This window comes from Xenopus tropicalis, chromosome 7, assembly GCF_000004195.4.
Source record: "Xenopus tropicalis strain Nigerian chromosome 7, UCB_Xtro_10.0, whole genome shotgun sequence".
NCBI classification, from domain to species: domain Eukaryota; kingdom Metazoa; phylum Chordata; class Amphibia; order Anura; family Pipidae; genus Xenopus; species Xenopus tropicalis.
The window spans coordinates 110,873,999-110,894,865 of NC_030683.2; the positions used below are offsets into that span (position 1 = coordinate 110,873,999).

Consider the following 20,867-nt stretch of genomic DNA (forward strand, 5'->3'; position numbering starts at 1 on the left):
AATTGTTATTTGTAATCTTTTTTATCTTAGGAACCAAAAATAATTTCCCCATGATGTTTAGGGTGGGTTCCTCCTGTTCTCCTTTAAAGGAAAACTATACCCCCAAACAATTTAGGGGTCTATAACAATATATTGCATAAGCTCATATGTAAAACCCTGCTTCATCTAAATAAACAATTTTCATAAAAAGATACTTTTTTAGTAGTGTGTGCTATTGGGTAATCCTAAATAGAAAGTTGCCATTTTTAGAATTAAGGGCCACCCCCTCGGATCATAGGATTCACAGTGCACACAAACAAGCCAAGGCACACATACATTTTAGGTCACAACGGCCAATGAATGGACAAAGCTCTGTCTTTTACTCCCACCCTACTTTCTGTAAGGGCTGTAACAGACGGGGGGGATTAGTCGCAAATCTCCATTGCCGCGGGCAACTAATCTCCCTGAAATGCCACCCCACCAGTGAATGTAAAACGCCAGTGGGATGGCATACACGGCACAGCGATTTACCGAAGTTGCGGAAATTGCCTTGAGAGGAAACTTCCACGACTTCGGCAAATCGCGGCACCACATATGCCATTCCACCGGTGATTAACATTCTCGCCGGTGGGATGGCATTTCGAGGAGATTAGTCGTGTGGCGACTAATCTCCCCGTCTGTTACAGCCCTTACAGTTAGAGCTGCATTATTTCCTGTCAGCTGATCTCTGAGGGAGCACACAGCCCATCACTAAATGGCGGCTCAAGGGAAAGGATGTAAAAGGACAATATTTACTGATATATATTCCAGTTTGGCGAGATTCTTTAATAGGTCACTTAACATAATATAAACTATCTGTTGGTTAAGTATTCATTCTGGGGGTATAGTTTTCCTTTAAAGGGCAAGGAAAGAGCTTTATATATAATAGTACCCCATCAGAGGCCTTGCTCCCTCATACGTAGTAAATTAATATAATGCAGTGAGTTGCTGTGTGTTCCTGTTGCTTTACTACTTGTCCAGTTGCTTCACTTCCTGCCCATGGCTCCTTGCTGCTGATTGCCGAATAGAAGCAATGTGGTCTTGTTTTTAGCTTCCTATGCTCCTGGTTGGTGGTACCAGAGATAAAAAGTGTAGCAGCCAGATGTGTGGGTGGTGTAGCTTGGGTTCGGAGCCTCTGCCTATCATGTTTCGAGACCTTTTTCTTCCCCTTAAAGGACATGTAAACCCACACACAAACATTTAATTAGTGAACCGCCTCTTTGAAATCTTTATATACCTGGCACTCCTTTTGTTCAAAGGTTAATTGTAAGGTTGCAACACCCCCTTAATCACCTGGGATTCTTTCTCCTCACACTGGGCCCCCTCCCTTAGGAATTTACTTTGGCTGTTGGCTCCTGAACATGGTCATTTCTTCTCAGCTCAGATTACTAAACACACCCTCCAGTCAAACAGCCAATGATGAAATTGCATTGCTGGTTCCCATAGAAACTCTGCTCTTTCTGTCTGCTTCAATTTATTTCTCCTAACCTCCTCTCCTGAGCTCAGCTTAAACGTTATAGTGCTCAATAAAAGCAAAAGCTTTTTTATAAAAGACAGTTCTGCCTGTGTAAGCCTGCATTCTTGATGAAATTTACACTGAATAAGGGTATTTGTGGAGTTTGTAATTATTGGCTTATTTCTTGCTTTCCATGAATTATTGATTTTACCCTTATTTCCTGCAGTTCTTCCTATTGCCATGTAGCGCTGTGGTACCGTAGGCTCTGGGTGCTAGGAACAGCAACCCCATAAAGCACATTAGAACTTTAACTGGCTCCTAAATCTTCTACTGGCCTAACTGTTGCTAGGTTTAGTTACCCTAGAAACGAGACTGCAAGTGAGTAACGGTAATAGCTCCAGGTTATAGCTTCGGCTATTGCTTATATGTTAGAATGGATGAAGATATGGGCAGTGTAGAAAAACAGTAAGATTTGTATACTGAGTAGTGCCTATAAAACTGTCCTCTTCCCCCCACCCATCGATTTTACATTCTCCACGTATAGCCTACTATAGCCTAACTATAACTTCATGTAAAATTGCTTAGGGTGCTGTTTTCCAGTTTGTTTGTTTTTTAAATACATTAACTTATTTTAACTGCCTGCCTCCACAAGTGAACTTGCTTGTGTTTAACAGATGGTGAATATGCCCTTTAATATAATCAGCAGTTCCTATGAGCTGCTACGAATAGGTAAGTTTGAAATAACAATAGCTTTATATTTACCACGGGGAAGATTAATGTGCTCAGTCCGGTAGTAATTGCGGATCGGGGGGGAGGGGGGTTCGGTGCTGTAGGTAGTTGTTGCATAGACCCTATAGGAGAGGTGCCACGCAATTCTTTATTATAGTTGCTGAGCAGAGAGGTCAAACAATTGATCCTATCCTACACCTTTCCAATATACATTCATTCAAAAATGTCAGTAGTTTTATTACATCTATTTGTAAATATAATTGCAGTTACAAGCAGCATCTGTCAGTCCCTTTCTGCACTGATGGTTCTGCCTCATGAAACAATGTAGCATAAATCAGCATTTCAAAAGCTCCTCATGCAGTCGAGCATCAGAAAATTGGCTTGTGGGTGTGCATGCATTACTTGCGGTAGTGCTTATGTCAGCCAATCAGAATCCTGAATCAGATTACATAGACTACACATGAATATATTCTTTTTATATTTAATTTTACTACTACAGGTATGGGACCCCTTATCTGGAAACCCATTATCCAGAAAGTTCCGAATTACAGAAAGGCCATCTTCCCTAGACTCCATTATAAGAAAATAATTCTAATTTTTAAAAATGATTTCCTTTTTCTCTGTAATAATAAAACAGAACATTGTACTTGATCCCAACTAAGATATAATTACCCCTTATTGGGGGCAGAACAGCCCTATTGGGTTTATTTCATGGTTAAATGATTCCCTTTTCTCTGTAATAATAAAACAGTACCTGTACGTGATTCCAACTAAGATATAGTTAATCCTGATTGGAGGCAAAACAAGCCTATTTGGTTTATTCAATATTTAAATGATTTTTAGTAGACTTAAGTTATGGAGATCCAAATTACAGAAAGACCCCTTATCCGGAAAACCCCAGGTCCCGAGCATTCTGGATAACGGGTCCCATACCTGTAATTATGAAGTAGCCGCCATAATAAAAGGAGCAGTGTATCAATAAAACATGGCAGGCAGCATTCAAAGTGGAACAAAAATATAGTAAGTAATTATCAAATAAAGGAATGACCTGAAGAAAGAAGAGGATAGTTTTAAAGGTCAAGTCAACCCAAAATATCATTCTATTGCCTAATAAAAGAAAGCAAAAGTCTAAGCAGCTTTGCAATATACATTCATTACTAATTTGCAATGGTTTTTGAGTTATTTGTATATATAATTGTTATTAGAAGTAGTGTCTGCCTGTCCTTTTCTATACTCTGCCCTGGGGCCTCTTACTTTTGAAACAGTGTAACACAAGCCAACAGACTGACAGACCGGACTTGCTGGGAGAGACTGACCCAACATTGCAACATTGTTTAAAAAGTAACAACTAGGAGTTCAGCAAATGCTGCTTTCAATAGCAATTACATTTACAAATAACTTTTAAAGGGCTACAATATTGTAATAAATTCATATTGGAAAGTTTTTTTGTTTATTGGGCAAAAAAATATTTTTGGGGTTGACGTGTAAGGTAAGTGTGTAGAAAGCAGCTATAGGCTTTTTCTGTTCTCTGCCCTCTTGGTTCCCAACTTCTGAAACAATGTAGCAGCTGATTAACAGGTCTAGGAAGATGAATATTGTATACATAATAATATATAATAAATGGGTTGTTACTGAAATAAATAAGCTTTTCTTTCTTTAGGTATAATAACACACTGGGGAAGAGTATCTGCATATAAATCTTATTCTGAGGTTTCTGCCATAGTCTCCTTTAGGTCAGATTTTGCCCCAAGGTATTGTAATATATCTGAAGGGCTATGGCAGAAATGCTGGTTTATATGATGTTGATAGAGCTTTGGCAGGATTTTATTTTCTTGGTAGAATACAGTATTTATAAATAATGTTTACGTTATGGGTCAGGTTGTAGAAGAGGTACTCTCTCACAACGAATGTAAAGTTGCTTAATGTTCCTCTGAGCACTTTTGCAATTTACATGATTTTATTTTATCAGCAGTTTTTTACTAAAAAATAATGACTCTTAAGCAACAGTGCCACCTGCTGTTTATTTCAGCAGGCCAGACACATCCGGTAGAAAGTTCTTGAGACAAGAAAAGTCTGCTTAGAAAATAAAGTTAGTGATTTGGGAGGAGTCATGGGACATCTATCTGGTCAGCTCTAAGCAGAGTAACATTGCCAGCACTTCCATGGCCAAAAGAAAACAGCAGGTGGCGCTGTAGTTTTACTTGCATGATATATACCTGCTGAAGGCTAGAAAAACAAGCAATTTCATATTTATTTCTTTAGAGGGTTTACTTTTCCTTTAAACATATGCAACAAGGATTAAATAATTATCCCCCATATATAATAAAAGACACTAAGTTTGCCCAGGAGCAGTAACCCATATCAACCAATAGGATGTTTGCTTTTAAACAGATGACCAGAAAATTCTACCTGCTGATTGCTGAATACTGAACTCAGCCTAACTAGACTTTGCATTTTATTGGAAGTGCTTTTACTAAGATTTCAATCAAACCTTGATACTTAGATACCATGTATAAATAAAGTCAGCTCCGATAAGATGTTTAATATTATTACAATTGTGATCCCATTATTGGTTTATTGCTTAACGCTTTGTATTGAGCATAGAACTTTGGTTTCATTTTATACTTTGTATTAGTTAAAAACGTTATCCTTTGGTTCGTCTGTAAATTTTATTTCTTGTAAATCTCGAGAGTGATAGAGATTGGAAAACGGCTGTAATCATAATTTCACTTGTATAAAAACAATAAATATAATTTTAAAAAAATGCATTTTTTAAAAATAACCCCCCAGAAAGCTTTAGGCACATAGTTACATAGGGTTGAAAAGAGACCAGAGTCCATCAAGTTCAACCCATCCAAATAAACCCAGCACACACAACCTATACTTACCTATCTATCCACTCACATACAGACCCATACTGACCTATCTATCCACTCACATACAGACCCACACTGACCTATCTATCCACTCACATACAGACCCATACTGACCTATCTATCCACTCACATACAGACCCATACTGACCTACTATCCACTCACATACAGACCCATACTGACCTATCTATATACTCACATACAGACCCATACTGACCTATCTATATACTCATATACAGACCCATACTGACCTATCTATATACTCACATACAGACCCATACTGACCTATCTATACACTCATATACAGACCCATACTGACCTATCTATATACTCACATACAGACCCATACTGACCTATCTATATACTCATATACAGACCCATACTGACCTATCTATATACTCACATACAGACCCATACTGACCTATCTATACACTCATATACAGACCCATACTGACCTATCTATATACTCACATACAGACCCATACTGACCTATCTATACACTCATATACAGACCCATACTGACCTATCTATACACTCACATACAGACCTATCTATCCACTCACATACAGACCCACACTGACCTATCTATCCACTCACATACAGACCCACACTGACCTATCTATACACTCACATACAGACCCATACTGACCTATCTATACACTCACATACAGACCCACACTGACCTATCTATACACTCACATACAGACCCACACTGACCTATCTATACACTCACATACAGACCCACACTGACCTATCTATACACTCACATACATAAACTATATCTACAACCATTAATACTAACTGTAGATATTCGTATCACATGAATTTAAGCTTTAGGATTCTGTTCAGTTAAGCAGAAACTGATTACTCTGTTACTAGGTAAGTCCTTATGACATAGTCCTGGAAAGGGTCATGTCTTGGGTCCTGCCATTTCATGTTTGGACTTCATGCTTTTCCCTTGTATGTGTTTAGCATGATCCATATCCGCTAATCCCGTGATCCTTTGTGTGTTGCACCTTGCTCCTTTAGTGTTTCTCCTTCTCCACTCATTTGTCTCTAACACTTTGGGTTCTTTGTTTCATGGTGGCCATGTTGTTTCTTTCTTCTTTCTTTTTTTTTCTCTTTGCATTTTTACTCCCCCTTTTACCCCACCATGCCTTCAGTTCAAGAAAAAGAAATTTCGCGACTGGGTTCCAAAGTCCGACTCAGACTATGATTCTGATAACTCGGAGGATCCCGATGTCAAACAGCGACAGGTGAGATAAGGAAGATGCAAGGGTGGTATTAGAGGTGTGCAGGCCCTTGGCATTGGAGGAAGGCTGGGGCCCCCATCTAAAAAGGAAGATGAATGTATGAAACACAGCACCCAGTGTTCTTCGTCCCCTAATGAAGAAGATGATGTTTTCAGTTTGAACAAAACAACCTTGATCCAGTAGTATCCTGAACTGCTCCTCAAATGGGGTTGAACATGCCAAGTCAAGCTGGGCTGTGTCAAATGGCCTGACCAAATCTATCTATGTAAAACCACCTTACGGGGGAACTAAACTTACTTAGTCAGCATTGGACCCCTGCACAAGCACCCCTTATGAATTGCCATAACCTTGTTCTCCATTATGGCCTTGCCCCTCATACCAGTCTTTCTACGGCGGTGGGTTAGACAGCCTGATCGTCCTCTAGTACACATGCTCCTTGTCCGTCAGTTGACTAAGTGGGTGTAGTTCTCCTTTAGTCCACTGTGCCCACTTGGTTGCATATATATATTTATACATCATACATACATACATACATCATGATACCATGTTATATTTTTATGTTATGCATTGCATTACTGACCCAACCTTTTCCATTCTGTTGTCTGTTTTTTTTTTAATTTTATTTTGACCCAATATTTAATTAATTCTTCACAAAAATAAGCAGTTCAAATGCAGAATTAACACCATAGAACATTCCGTTATTCAGATCCCAGTCTTAATAAGTCCTTGGAATTTTGAGACATGTCGTTTATTCAGGGCATGCTGTGGTGCAGATGCAGGAGAATCCTGCTTTTAACACCCAGTACTTGCCAGCCTGCCGGTTCTGATGACAGGATAGGTACATTCCGAGGATGCCTATGTGCCACCCACCACCTGAACACAGGCTGCACCACTTTGTGCCTGTTTTTGCACTTGTGCAAAATCAGCCAAATAAAATGTAGATTTAGAATACTTCTCCTAATTGCAGAGCCTCATTACAGCCCTCTGTGTTTCTCTACTAGAGAGTGGGTAAAACCGGGTGCACCATTATTCTTTTCTAAATCAATAATTCTTTTTACAAGCACCATCTGCCTCTGGCAGCCAGTAGAAACACAGATGCGCATAGATTATCTTGTTTTCAAAATGGGAGCTAATCTCTGCTATTGGTTGTCCCTTGCCAAGTGCTGCCCTGAGCCGATCATGGGAACTTTGGAAGTCCATTCATGGTCTTTGTTCTGTATACAACGTATATAGCCTGCTACAGTGAAGGCTTGCTTGTGTTGCTTGTTAATGTGGGAATCAGTAAAATCCAATTTTGGATTAGTTTGTACTATGTACCATGGATTAATGTTGTCTCTTTTTTTCTTTTTTTAGAAACTTGGAGAGTTGGTGATAAAGTTCCTAAACCGGGACTTACAGCCATCTTGTCAGATGGCCTGCCTGGAAACCATCCGCATTCTATCCCGGGACAAGCATGCCCTGTCTCCGTTCACCGGTCGGTCAGCCATACAAACGCTGGCCCAGTATGCAGGTTTGGACTACTCTGAGGAGATGGAGATGCCAAGCATCCCAGATGGGGAAAGCGCCGTAGAAGCTTTAAAGGGTCTGTGCAATATAATATACAATAGTGTGGAGGCCCAGGAAGTGGCTAAAGAGCTGCGGCTAGTGTGCGGCCTTGCTCGCAGGCTCAAGCTGTACAATGAAACCCGGTCGTCCCACGAGAGCAAGTTCTTTGATCTCCGACTGCTATTTCTGCTTACGGCTCTCAGTGTGGATATGAGGAAGCAGCTCGCCCAAGAGCTGAGGGGTGTCAGTCTGCTAACCGATGCGTTAGAGAGCACCCTAGCTTTGAAGTGGTCCGATATATATGAGGTCGTAACAGATCGTCTTGCTCCACCTCTGGGCAAAGAAGAGACAGAGAGGGTGATGGAAATCCTGAAGACTCTTTTCAATATCACATTTGATATTAGCCGTAGGGAAGTAGATGAGGTAAGTCCCATTACTTACACTGACAAAGCCATTTTGAATTCATTGTCTCCGTTCTTGAATGGGACATAGAGACATGCATCTGGCAAGTAAGGAGTACAAATACCAGGGAGAAGGTACATCATGGGTAAAAAACATCGCACTTGCATATATTTTCCACACTCTGTAACCTTGCTGCCCATAGTTAAATGAGTGAAGCACTTCCAAATGCCAGATGAAAGGTGCAAAAAACAGGAGCAAGCCATCTTGTTTCATGCACCTTGCACCCTTGCTCGCTGTGGGAGCAGGTCCGTGTGCGCACTCTTTCCAAAATATTTGGGTTCTGCCTGCAATCTGTTGAGCTGTATTCATGAGGGGCTGGCTGTGGGAGAAACATAGACATCACCCATCCAGACAGGCCCATATTGGCAATCTGTTGGTTCTGGCAAATGCCATAGACAGTCGCTATTTATTATGCTGGTGGGGGCCGTTTGGGCCTCTGTGAATTGGAAATGCCAGGGCCTGTTTTGTATCCCAGGCTGGGCCTGCATCACAACATGCAAGTTAGGGGATGGTAATAGATACACGTTACAAAGGAGCCCTTACCACAAGCACAGTGACAGGCAGTAATGGTAGGGCGCCTTAAGCCCACCAGCTCTGCGCGGCACCTTGCGCTCGATAGGTGTGGTTTCCAGTTGTGCCATCGATTCAGGTACTCTGGATGAGCACAGAAGTCCGAACCCATCCCTTAGTTCTTTGCTCTAGCTTACCGTCCAGGGTATTGGTAAATAGCTTCCAGTGTCTTTGACATTTCTACTGATGTTTTTCAGTGGAATTAATTTTTATTTAGCCACCCCCAATGGTGCAAACTATACTGCACCTACAACATATTGCTGTTGCTTGTTCTGCACAGGGAGCATTATTTACTCAAACGAGTTTTTATACACAAATGGCCACAAATATCCTCTTAGCAGCAAGTTGGATCATCTCGGGCCTCTGATCAGTTTGACAGCCATGTTGCTCCCTGGTGGAACTGCAGCAGTCAGGATGCCCTACCAATTTGAATGCTTATCATTTCTAATGAATATAAAGCATTTTGGATGCTGCCAATGTCTGAAGAGGACTGTCCAGAAATGCTAATCCAAGTGGTCCCTGCCCGACATTGCCAGCATCCGTGGGAAGGCCATTTTGTCTTCGGCAGTGCTTTCAAATGGTCAGCCTTGGTTTTAGGACCCAGTGACCATGCACCTCTAGTGGCAAAATTGTAATGACAAATCATTTGATGAGTGCAGGTCCTATTCATTATAAGATTCTAGGTTAATACATTTTAGATTTTTTTAACTATTAAAAACCTCTAAAATATATTCTTATAAAAGGATCTTAATGATCAGTTATAATTGGCTCCTAGTAATATCATTTGTGTCACATGGTTATTATGCCAAAGAAATTAATCTGTGTGACTACAGTTTTATTTTTATATTTTATTACTTATCTTTCTATTCAGGCCTCCCCTTTTGATATTCCAATGTCTCATTTACCAGACTTGAGATTTTTACCCGCCACCATTGCTTCCATTCACACAAATAGGAAGCAGCACAGTTTGTCTGATACCCATTTACTGTTGTGATGCCAACCTCCGAATTCACTGAGGACTGATCCAAATCCCTCTGCCTTGGGAGGTGCCGTAAACTGTAGATTAAACACTTTATTTAAATATTGTTTCTCTTGATGGCCTGAACATAATTTATTCATGTACATTACCTGTTCCACTGTCTTTACCTACACTGTTTTTGCTGTTCTGTGCAGGAAGATGCAGCACTTTATCGCCACCTAGCGGCTATACTTAGGCACTGTTTACTCAGACAGTGTGATGGAGAAGACCGAACAGAAGAGTTTCATGGGTAAGTTAAAATTAGATCTTTATAAGAAACATAGCAATCGCTGATAATGAAATAAATTATTTTTAACATTGTGCTCCCTTTTTGGGTGCAGAAGGGTAAAGTCTTGTCTGGAAGAAAGTGGATTACTGCTAATGGTTGTCTGGGCTCTCTTATTTCCTGCATTGCATTGTAATTAGCCCTGTTCAAGGGCCAGACTCTGTTAAAATTACGATGTCTTACAGTGAAGTCTTGTGAAGCCTCTGACCAGAATGGGGCCATAAAAATCCTTTGATGGGTCACATCCAGCCCACAGGCCACCAGTTGGACAGCTCTGAATTAAATTAATGTGTATTGGAAAGTTGCTTAACATTATCTTTACTTTCATGATGCAAAAAGAGGGCTAAGAGGCTTTAGAACAAACATTGAACCCCAAGACCAGCTGCTTAGCGATGTAGTCTGCAGAATGATTGCCTTCATTAAGCTGTTGAATAGTATTTTACATATGTTTAAATGTTGGTTTGGGAAACCTCTTTCCCAAGGGTGTGTTTCAGGTAATTGGAAAGTTTCTTCTGTATTCTATAGGCACACTGTCAATCTGCTGGTGAACCTGCCACTTATGTGTCTGGATGTGCTGCTGACGCCCAAAGTAGAGCAAGGATCGGTGGAGTACATGGGAATGAACATGGATACAGTGGAGGTCCTTATTCAGTTCCTGGACAGGAGGTTGGACAGGGTCAGTGATGTGAGAGCTGAATCTGTATCTTTCATTAGCATAGGTCTAGGCCAGTGACCCCCCTCTGTGTGGCCCACCACCTGTCTGGCTGCTTTGATGGCTTACTCTTGTGTAAGCTTTAAATGGTATCAGTACTGTGATTAACTGGCCCCCTGCATGGTTCTCACCTCAGATTCAGGCTGTAATCAGGCTGTATTGTTTAAACATGTAATCTCCTGTGTTGTTCACACCTTTTAATCTCTGTATTGTTCACCCCTACAGTGTTCACACCTCAGGCTCAGGCTGTAATCACCCACATTGTTCCCCTGTTCACACCTCAGGAGCAGTAGAAACCCACAAATAATCCCTGCACACTACAAAAAGAACATATACTGAGGTTGCTGCAATTAAAAAGTTTTTTAATATATAGTTATTGTGCAGACTGTAGGAGCAGTGCCAGCATTGTGTCACTGTAGGCTGCCTGTGTGTGCCATACACATAGGCAGCATAGGGCAAGCAGAGTATGGCACATAGTGGCAGGGTAGGGAAGGCAGAGTATGGCACACACAGGCAGAGTAGGGCAGGCAGAGTATGGCACACACAGGCCAAGTTTGGCACAAACCAGCCAAGAATGGCACACACAGTGAAAGTATGGCACACGCAGGCAGGGTAGGGAAGGCAGAGTATGGCACACACAAAGGCAGGGTAGGGCAGGCAGAGTATGGCAGGTTTTTGCTGTACTACAACCATTAATATGGGTATGGTCATGTGATAACATGGGTGTGGTTTCAAGTGGGTGCGGTTTCAAAAAGGGGAGTGGTCAAAACTGGCTTCCATTATCGGCCCTCCAGGTCGGAAAAATTCCGGCTCTTGGTACAACAGAAGTTGGACAGCACTGGTCTAGGCTATCAGTTTCATGGCAGATTTGGGTCCTTCAGACCGATTCGGCGGCTTATCTGCCCATGTATGGGCACCCCCGATAGGCCTACCCGACCGACATCTGGCCTAAAATTTGCCAGATCTCAATCAGGCAGGTTTGATTTTTCCTGTGAAATCAGCTTGTTAATGCGTTCCTCTGACGGCCCATATACCCACACTTTATGTAATTAAATATATGATCTGTGACTAAACTGCCACTAAGATCAAACAAAAGTTCATCCTATAGTTTAGATGTAAAGGCAGCAGAATCCTGCTCAGCATTTATGCATGCAGAATGCTTTGGGTTATATGCAACCATACACTGCAAACCAAAATAAACTGCTTATCTGCCCTGCAGCATATAGTTACATAGTTAGTTACATAGTTACATAGGGTTGAAAAAAGACCTGTGTCCATCAAGTTCAACCCATCCAAGTAAATCCAGCACATCTAACCCACACCTACCAATCTATACACTCACATACATAAACTATAAATACAACCACTAGTACTAACTGTAGATATTAGTATCACAATAGCCTTGGATATTCTGATTGATCAAGAACTCATCCAGGCCCCTCTTAAAGGCATTAACAGAATCTGCCATTACCACATCACTAGGAAGGGCATTCCATAACCTCACTGCCCTCACTGTGAAAAACCACCTACGCTGCTTCAAATGGAAACTCCTTTCCTCTAATCTAAAGGGGTGACCTCTGGTGCGTTGATTGTTTTTATGGGAAAAAAGAACATCCCCCAACTGCCTATAATCCCCTCTAATGTACTTGTACAGAGTAATCATGTCCCCTCGCAAGCGCCTCTTTTCCAGAGAAAACAACCCCAACCTCGACAGTCTAACCTCATAGTTTAAATCTTCCATCCCCTTAACCAGTTTAGTTGCACGTCTCTGCACTCTCTCCAGCTCATTAATATCCTTCTTAAGGACTGGAGCCCAAAACTGCACTGCATACTCAAGGTGAGGCCTTACCAGGGACCTATAAAGGGGCAAAATTATGTTCTCATCCCTTGAGTCAATGCCCTTTTTTATACAAGACAGCACTTTATTTGCTTTAGTAGCCACAGAATGACACTGCCTGGAATTAGACAACTTGTTATCAACAAAAACCCCTAGATCCTTCTCCATTAAGGATACCCCCAACACACTACCATTCAGTAGATAGTTTGCGTTTATATTATTTCTACCAAAGTGCATAACTTTGCACTTATCAACATTGAACCTCATTTTCCAGTTTGCTGCCCAGTTATCTAATTTTGTCAAATCGCTCTGCAAAGCGGCAGCATCCTGCATGGAACTTATAGTTTTGCACAATTTAGTGTCATCAGCAAAAATAGAAACAATACTGTCTATGCCCACCTCCAGGTCATTAATAAACAAGTTAAACAGCAAAGGACCAAGGACTGACCCCTGCGGTACTCCACTAACCACACTGGTCCAATTAGAAAATGTTCCATTTACAACCACTCTTTGTACTCTATCCTTCAGCCAGTTCTCTATCCAATTACAAATATTATGTTCTAGGCCAATATTCCTTAATTTGATCATTAACCTTCTGTGAGGTACTGTATCAAACGCTTTAGCAAAGTCCAAGTAGATGACATCAACTGCCATTCCAGCATCAAGGTTCCTACTCACCTCCTCATAAAAGGCAACTAAATTAGTCTGGCAAGATCTGTTACGCATAAAACCATGCTGGCACAAACTAATAGTATTGTGAACTGCAATGTATTCAAGTACCCTATCCCTTATTACCCCTTCCAAAAGTTTTCCTACTACTGATGTCAGACTAACAGGCCTATAGTTTTCAGGCTGAGAACGGGATCCCTTTTTAAATAACGGCACCACATTAGCAATCCGCCAGTCTCTCGGCACCATGCCAGACCTCAATGAATCCTGAAAAATTAAGTGAAGAGGTTTGGCAATCACAGCGCTCAGCTCATTTAATACCCTGGGATGAATCCCATCCGGCCCTGGACCTTTGTTTACCTTTACATGTTCAAGTCTCTTTTGAATTTCCTCCCGAGTGACCCACGCGTCAGTAGCTAAATTACTAGAACTGGGCATATTACAAGGGAAGCCTTCATTATCTGGCTCCTCAGATGTATAGACAGATGAAAAATAAGAGTTCAAAATTTCAGCTTTTTCCCCGTTTTCATCAACCAACGTACCCCCCCGTGATAATAAAGTTCCCACCCCTTCTTGCTTCATTTTTTTACTATTCACATAATTAAAAAATAATTTTGGATTCTTTTTACTCCTAGCTGCAATATCCCTTTCCATCTCTATTTTAGCTTGCCTGATAGCTTTTTTGCATGCTTTATTTGCTTCCTTGTACCTGATGAAAGTTTCCGCTGTCCCAGCTAACTTGAATGCCCTAAAAGCACGTTTTTTCTTACCAACCTCGACAATAACACTTTTATTCAGCCATAAAGGTTTTGCTTTGCGATGCCTCTCCTTGCTTACTAGGGGGATATACTGTTGTGTATACCTACAAAGCAATGTTTTATATATATATACATATGTTGTATGTATATCTTTATTTATAAAGCGCTACTTATGTACGCAGCGCTGTACAGTAGAATACATTAATACAAACAGGGGGGTTATTAAGATAATAATAGATAAATATAAAGTATAACAATAAATACAACATACAGTTGCAATAAGTTAAGAGTCAAAGACACAAGAGGATGGAGGTCCCTGCCCCGTAGAGCTTACAATCTATATAATATAATAGCATATGGCTTTTATATGATATGCAATGACATCACTCACTGTGAATTTACCCATTAATAAATTATTATATCTTGCAGGGTCACAAGCTGCGGGAGACGCTGACACCAGTCCTCAACCTCCTTACTGAAAGTTCTCGTGTCCATCGTGAAACAAGAAAGTTTCTCCGTGCTAAGGTGAGTCCATCCATATTATATATTAAATATATATATATATAAATAAAGTAAAGTAAGATATAGTAAAGGTCAGGCCATCGGATCTGCCCACAAATAGGCATTTTAGCACCATACAATCTGTCTTCGTAATTTAAATTGTTTCATGAAAATCTTTACTGCTTTTACAGGTTCTTCCCCCTCTTCGTGATGTAAAGAACCGCCCAGAAGTGGGGAATACCCTGCGCAACAAGCTGGTGCGCCTGATGACTCACGTGGACACTGACGTTAAGCACTGCGCTGCGGAGTTTCTCTTTGTACTATGCAAGGAGAATGGTGAGTAGTAAACCAGACACTGGTACCTGTTTACTGCCAGAGTAACTTCAGTGCTTCCATATTGTCTGCTTTCAGCTTTCTTTTAGCGATCAAAAGGGAAACCTTAACCAGGAGTGTCCTGTACTCGCCCCTCTCTGTTATATATCATCTGCTCAGTAATCATGGCTAATAGATGCGCTGCATGTCCCACAAAAGGCTCCATCATGTCAGTCAAGATGAGAATGTTTCATAACAGGGATGTTTACCCAGCACTGTATTTCTTGTATCAGCTTCATTTTATAAAGAAAAACTGCACCCACATGTATATACAGGAACAGCACTGTTATTTATAGGGTGATGAAATAACAGACAAAGCAGTGAGGTTCCTAGTTCTGCTGGGGGGACCTGTTGCTTCAGTATCTACTTTCTTCCTCTTCATATCTCTCTCTCCCTCCCTGTCTCTCTATTTCTCTACAAGCTACTGTATTTACTAACAGTGCAATGTATCCAGGCTGACCCTGTTTCCCCTATATGTAGCATGTCTTTAAGTAACAACCCATCTGCAATTAAGTGAATCCTATACTAATGACTATCAACAATGGGTTTGTTTTAAAGGTCCCCATACACCGCCGATTCTAGCTGCCGATATCGGTCCCTTAGACCAATTCAGCTGCTAATCGGCCGGTGTATGGGCACTACCGACGGGACTGCCCGACCGATATCTGGCCTGAAATCGGCCAGATATCGATCGGCCAGGTTAAAAAAAACCTAGTCGGATCGTTATAATTTGATCGTTTGGCCCCAGGTGTATGGGTACCTCCTGATAACGCCCAGGTGTATGGGTACCTCCCGATAACGCCCAGGTGTATGGGTACCTTAATTGGAGAGAAAAAGGTGCTTGCTAGGGGACATAATTACTAAAGTACATTTGAAGATATAGACAGATAGCAGGGGATTTTTTCCCCCATAGGAAAGAACAAAGAACCAGAGGCCACCCCTGTAGACTTGAGGAACTGAACTTCCACTTGAAACAGTGTAGGCGGTTCTTCATGATGAGTGACAGCTGTATTTTCTGTTGACTCTTTATTGTTCACTCCTTCATGATTGTAAATATTTTTGTTCGAGTAAACTAAGGCTAGATTCTTCCTTCTGTAAATACTGTATTTACCTACCAAAGCAGTAGTTATATGCAAAGCAGGATATTTGTTAGGGAAAATAGCTGTGATTCTAGAACGTATTATACCTCCTTAAAGAGCAACCGTGACATAGGTTTTCTCTACAGCCTTTCCTAATGGAAAATATTAAAGTTAACATCTAAATATATTTTTTTAAAATTTTGTATGGTTAAAGATAATGTACAGGGCTCAGCACTTCTGCCTTGCAGCACTGGTGTTCAAATCCCACCAGAGCACTATTGCTATGTATTAGGAGACAATCTGCCTGTATGAGTGTGGTAGGGACCTTAGATTGAAGAACTTCATCTCCACTGTTTCAAGAGTCAGAAGCAGAGAACAGAAAGGAACAGGTAGATACTGCTTTAAACATCCCTTACATTGTCAAATAACTTTATAGACAGATATAGGAAAGTAACTTAGATTTACAATTGTTTTTATTACACACAAAACTGTTTTTTGGTGGAGTTCCCCTTTAAGAATTGAAGATTATTAATTCTGATTTTTCCCCTCCCCTAGTCTAAGCTGCTATTGTCTTTTTTTCTTGAACATACTACTTCTACTAGCCCACTGCTACAAACCCCCTTTGTGTTATAATCACAGGATAGGTAGGTACTCTTAGCAGTCTGGCAGGCCCAGACTGGCAATTTGAGGATTCTGGGAAATGCCAGAAGGGCTGCTGTAAGGTGCCATAGACAGTCACTATTTATTGGGCCTGCAGAAAGCTGTATGCTCCTCTGTGTACTTGAAATGCCATATTTTGAATCCCAGCCCGGACCTGAGTCCAAGGTTGTGGCATATCGGTTTGACTGACATAATGAAAGTCACCAAGTAACTTATATTTCTATACTTCTCCTGGCACACAGTGTCCCGTTTTGTGAAGTACACCGGCTATGGCAATGCTGCAGGACTGCTGGCTGCCCGCGGACTTCTAGCTGGTGGGCGTGGAGAGGGGCGTTACTCAGAAGATGAGGACACAGATACGGAGGAATACAGAGAAGCAAAACCCAAGTGAGTTGGTTGATTAACAATAGCAGGAGCACTCACTGGTTACTGCTTCTTGGCGTACTACACATGGTTTCCACCCCCGGATAGGCGCCACAGTCTCCTCTTATCAGTCCTCAGCATGGGGCACCAACCAGGCAGATTGATGTGTCAAGCCTGTGGTTTTTAGTTGAAGCCAGTTACATCTCCTTGATGATTTTACGTGACTAATACAATTTTTATATTTGAATCTGCCTGGTTGGTGCTCCATGCTAAGGACTGATAAGACCAAGTGAGTTGGTTGCCTGTGCATTACATGGATAGTACATGTTAAAAATGCATTGATGGATACAGGATTTGGAAAGAACTGCGGGGAAAAATTCAGATGCAGCAGACCTTATTGAAGCATCTGGTCGACATGGCCTAACCCTGTTCCTTTCTAAAATGTATGGGGTGTGTTTGCCACGACCATTGATAAGGTTTGCTTCATCTGAATTTTTGTATAATAAAGTGCACATTAAGATACCTGCTCTGGTTCCCAATAACCTGATGTCCTATAATCATACAGACTTTCATTAAAGGGATTCTGCCCTAGTTAATCACTCGTTAAAAAAGCGGTGCCATAGTCCTGTTAATACTGTACTTCCAATCTGGCAATTCATGTAGGCACACATTATGCTTTGTCCCAGTCACTGGAGACTGGGATGGGAGCTGGGAGATGTTTCCCACATTGGTGGAAAGGGTTTACAGCAAGGGAAGGCTTTGAAGGGATGTTGTTCTATGCTAACATTTTAAAAACCTGAGCTACCAAAACATTATCTTAAACTGGAAATCTATAGGTAGGAGATAAAGAGCAGGTTAATAAATAATGACAAATAGAAGCTTATGCCCAAAGCCAAACCCCAGGCATGTTCATGTTATTTTCAATACTGCATTTTTTTCACCTTATTTGCTGCAGCATCAACCCTGTGACAGGGCGTGTAGAAGAGAAGCAGCCCAACCCTATGGACGGAATGACCGAGGAACAGAAGGAGTATGAGGCCATGAAGCTAGTGAATATGTTTGACAAGCTGTCCAGGTATCCTGTGTGTGTATTCAAATCTCACTCTTCTTATGATGCATAGGACTATAACATGGCACAGGCATTGCTCTAGATCAGATTAAGTAGCATTTAGTATGAAAATCCTAGGATATAGTTTTCCTTTTACTAGCGCAATGTCATACAATTCCTTTTGAACTACTTAACTTCACTTTAAATTAAAATTATTTTTTATGTCCATGTCTGAACCAGTCTACTCACAGAAACTAGAAGACAAATGAGAATTGGGACCTTGAGAGTCCTACAGAACCACTTTAGCTCTAACTTAAATCTAATAGTGTTCTGGAGCTCCAATAGCTTTAACCAGTACTAACAGGACTCTGGCACCCTACTAGCTGGGACTGGCACCCCACTAGCTGGGACTGGCACAGTGCTCTGGCACCCCACTAGCTGGGACTGGCACAGTGCTCTGGCACCCCACTAGCTGGGACTGGCACAGTGCTCTGGCACCCCACTAGCTGGGACTGGCACACTACCTCACTAGCCTGGTTGAACACTAAACAATTTATAGCCTTTAGTCAGTTGCTAAATTCATGCAGATGGAAGTGGCGATGACAAAGTACTTGAAGCTTTTCAGAATAACTATGCATTAGGAAATTATATTATTATTTTGATTTTGCAGTAGTAAATAATGTTGCCTTCTTCCTTAATGGTACAGGGAACAAATCATCCAGCCCATGGGAGTGACCTCCGACGGCAGACTGGAGCCTCTAGATGAGGCTGCGCAGAAGATGCTCCAAAGGCAGGAATCCTCAGACCTCGAATCTGACTCAGACTAAAGACCTCCCAGTAGGAAAAGCGCTGAATCAGAGATCCGCGCCAAGCACAAGCCAAGCCGCTGCGAGAAGACCATGAACTGTTATACAGAATCCGTAAAAAAACACAAGATAACCTAGAATATTGTAGATGTTTCTCAGAGGCCTCGGCTGTAGAAAAGTCACAGGGACGCTCAGTGCAGCCGGCCCTTTTTGTGGGCACCCAGGCAGTACAAAATGTGAAGAGCTTGCGAATGAATAAATGCCAGTTTGGGTACTAGCTGCTGTGTATAGATAGACCTGTCTGTGTCCCACGTATATGTAGAGCGCTGAAGAGCTACAGAATCAAAGGAGACTTTGCTGCTGTTATTGCACAGAACGTTCTCGCGTGGAAGGAGCTTCCATAATACATGGTTATTTAGCTGTTCCTCCAGGTTTTGATATCACAATGGGCACCAATGCTTAGAACAAATGAAGCTTAATAGAACCCTGGAAATGATACAAAGAGAAGAATTGTTTACAACCTTCTTAATAAAGACCAGTGAACCAAATCTACTATTCTATACTGTAGTGACACCACCATGATGATGTCAGCGCAAATAAGTAACCATTAAGCCATTCAAGATGGCTGCTGCTTCATTATACCAAATTTAGCATATGTTCTGATACATAGCACAGCTATGTCTGAATATTGGGGTTTAGTACCTTTGTATCTGGGCTGATATGGGAGACCGGTCTGTATCATATTCATAATAAAGATACATTGTGAGTTTATCTTCTACTTCTATGTTCTGCCAGATATTAATTACCTGACGATGGGGCGGTGAAGGCTTTTTAGAGACTGACCACTGCGGTCCTTCCATTGAGTTTCTATGACTGTAGCACTCATGTGGGAGAGCAGACTCTAGTGCTTGTTGGGAATAGCTCCATTTTGCCCCACCATTAAAACAGCCACATATTTGAGTTGTTATTCCTGGGAACTTGGTGGTCATGTCATAAGTCCTCTTCCGATCTGCTGGCACGTAGTGATACCTTTCATTTCCTGATACCTTTCATTTCTTTTATTGCTTCCTAATCATTACTCTGTATAAAGTGCACGTCTCCCAAATGTATGAAAAAGTGCATTTTTAAACTTAAAAGAAGGAAATATATCTGTATGTTGTGCAGTGCGGCCCTTACTGGCAGTGTGGGCTTGGTGATCAACATTATATTGAAATTTATATTGACCAAGATGGGCAATAATCATGCATGGTGGCATGCATTAGGAGGAGGTAGTTCTATATCTATTCTGTTATCCAATAGAGTTTGGTCAGCTGATATTACCCACCACCCTTTCTTGGGGAAGAGAGGACAGGAGGGCACAGAGCTAGAAAGCTGGTGGTACTGCTTAGGAACTGGGAAATGTTGCTGGTTAGAGAGTAGTGGTGGATGTAAAGGAAAACTAGAGCCTTAAGGTGGCCATACACCGGCAGATCCGCTCGCTTGGCAATGTCGCCAAGTGAGCGGATCTTCACCCGATATCCCCACCTACGGGTGGTGATATTGGGGAGGCATGTCAGTGAATTCGATCGTTTGGCCCTGGGGCCAAACGATCGAATTCTGCAAGTGGCAATGGGGCAGTCGGTTCGGGGTCCGCATCAACGAGCCGATGCGGTCCGCGATCCGATGGGGTTTTCTAACCTGGCCGACCGATATCTGGCCAATTTCAGGCCAGATATCGGTCGGCCAGTCTGATCGTTTCTGCCCCTACACGGGCCGATAAGCTGCCGAGTCGGTCCAAGGGACCGATATCGGCAGCTTCTATCGGCCCGTGTATGGGGACCTTTAGAAAGAAAATGGCTTAAAATGCTGATT

At 41.6% G+C, this 20,867-nt stretch overlaps 1 protein-coding gene across 9 annotated transcripts in view; it reads left to right on the forward strand.

Annotated features, from left to right (window-relative positions):
• Window positions 1-19,794, forward strand: part of ric8a (RIC8 guanine nucleotide exchange factor A) — a 34,957-nt gene extending 15,163 nt beyond the window's left edge. For 2 of the 9 annotated variants that reach the window (XM_031904934.1, XM_018095320.2), the window contains 9 exons: window positions 6,241-6,333; window positions 7,684-8,298; window positions 10,081-10,175; window positions 10,737-10,896; window positions 14,617-14,712; window positions 14,880-15,024; window positions 17,042-17,186; window positions 18,118-18,246; window positions 18,917-19,794. In XM_031904934.1, coding sequence (XP_031760794.1) covers window positions 6,241-6,333; window positions 7,684-8,298; window positions 10,081-10,175; window positions 10,737-10,896; window positions 14,617-14,712; window positions 14,880-15,024; window positions 17,042-17,186; window positions 18,118-18,246; window positions 18,917-19,037 — 1,599 coding nt within the window. In that variant the 3' untranslated portion in view covers window positions 19,038-19,794. 9 annotated transcript variants of the gene reach the window in all.
• The last annotated feature ends 1,073 nt before the right edge of the window (window positions 19,795-20,867 follow it).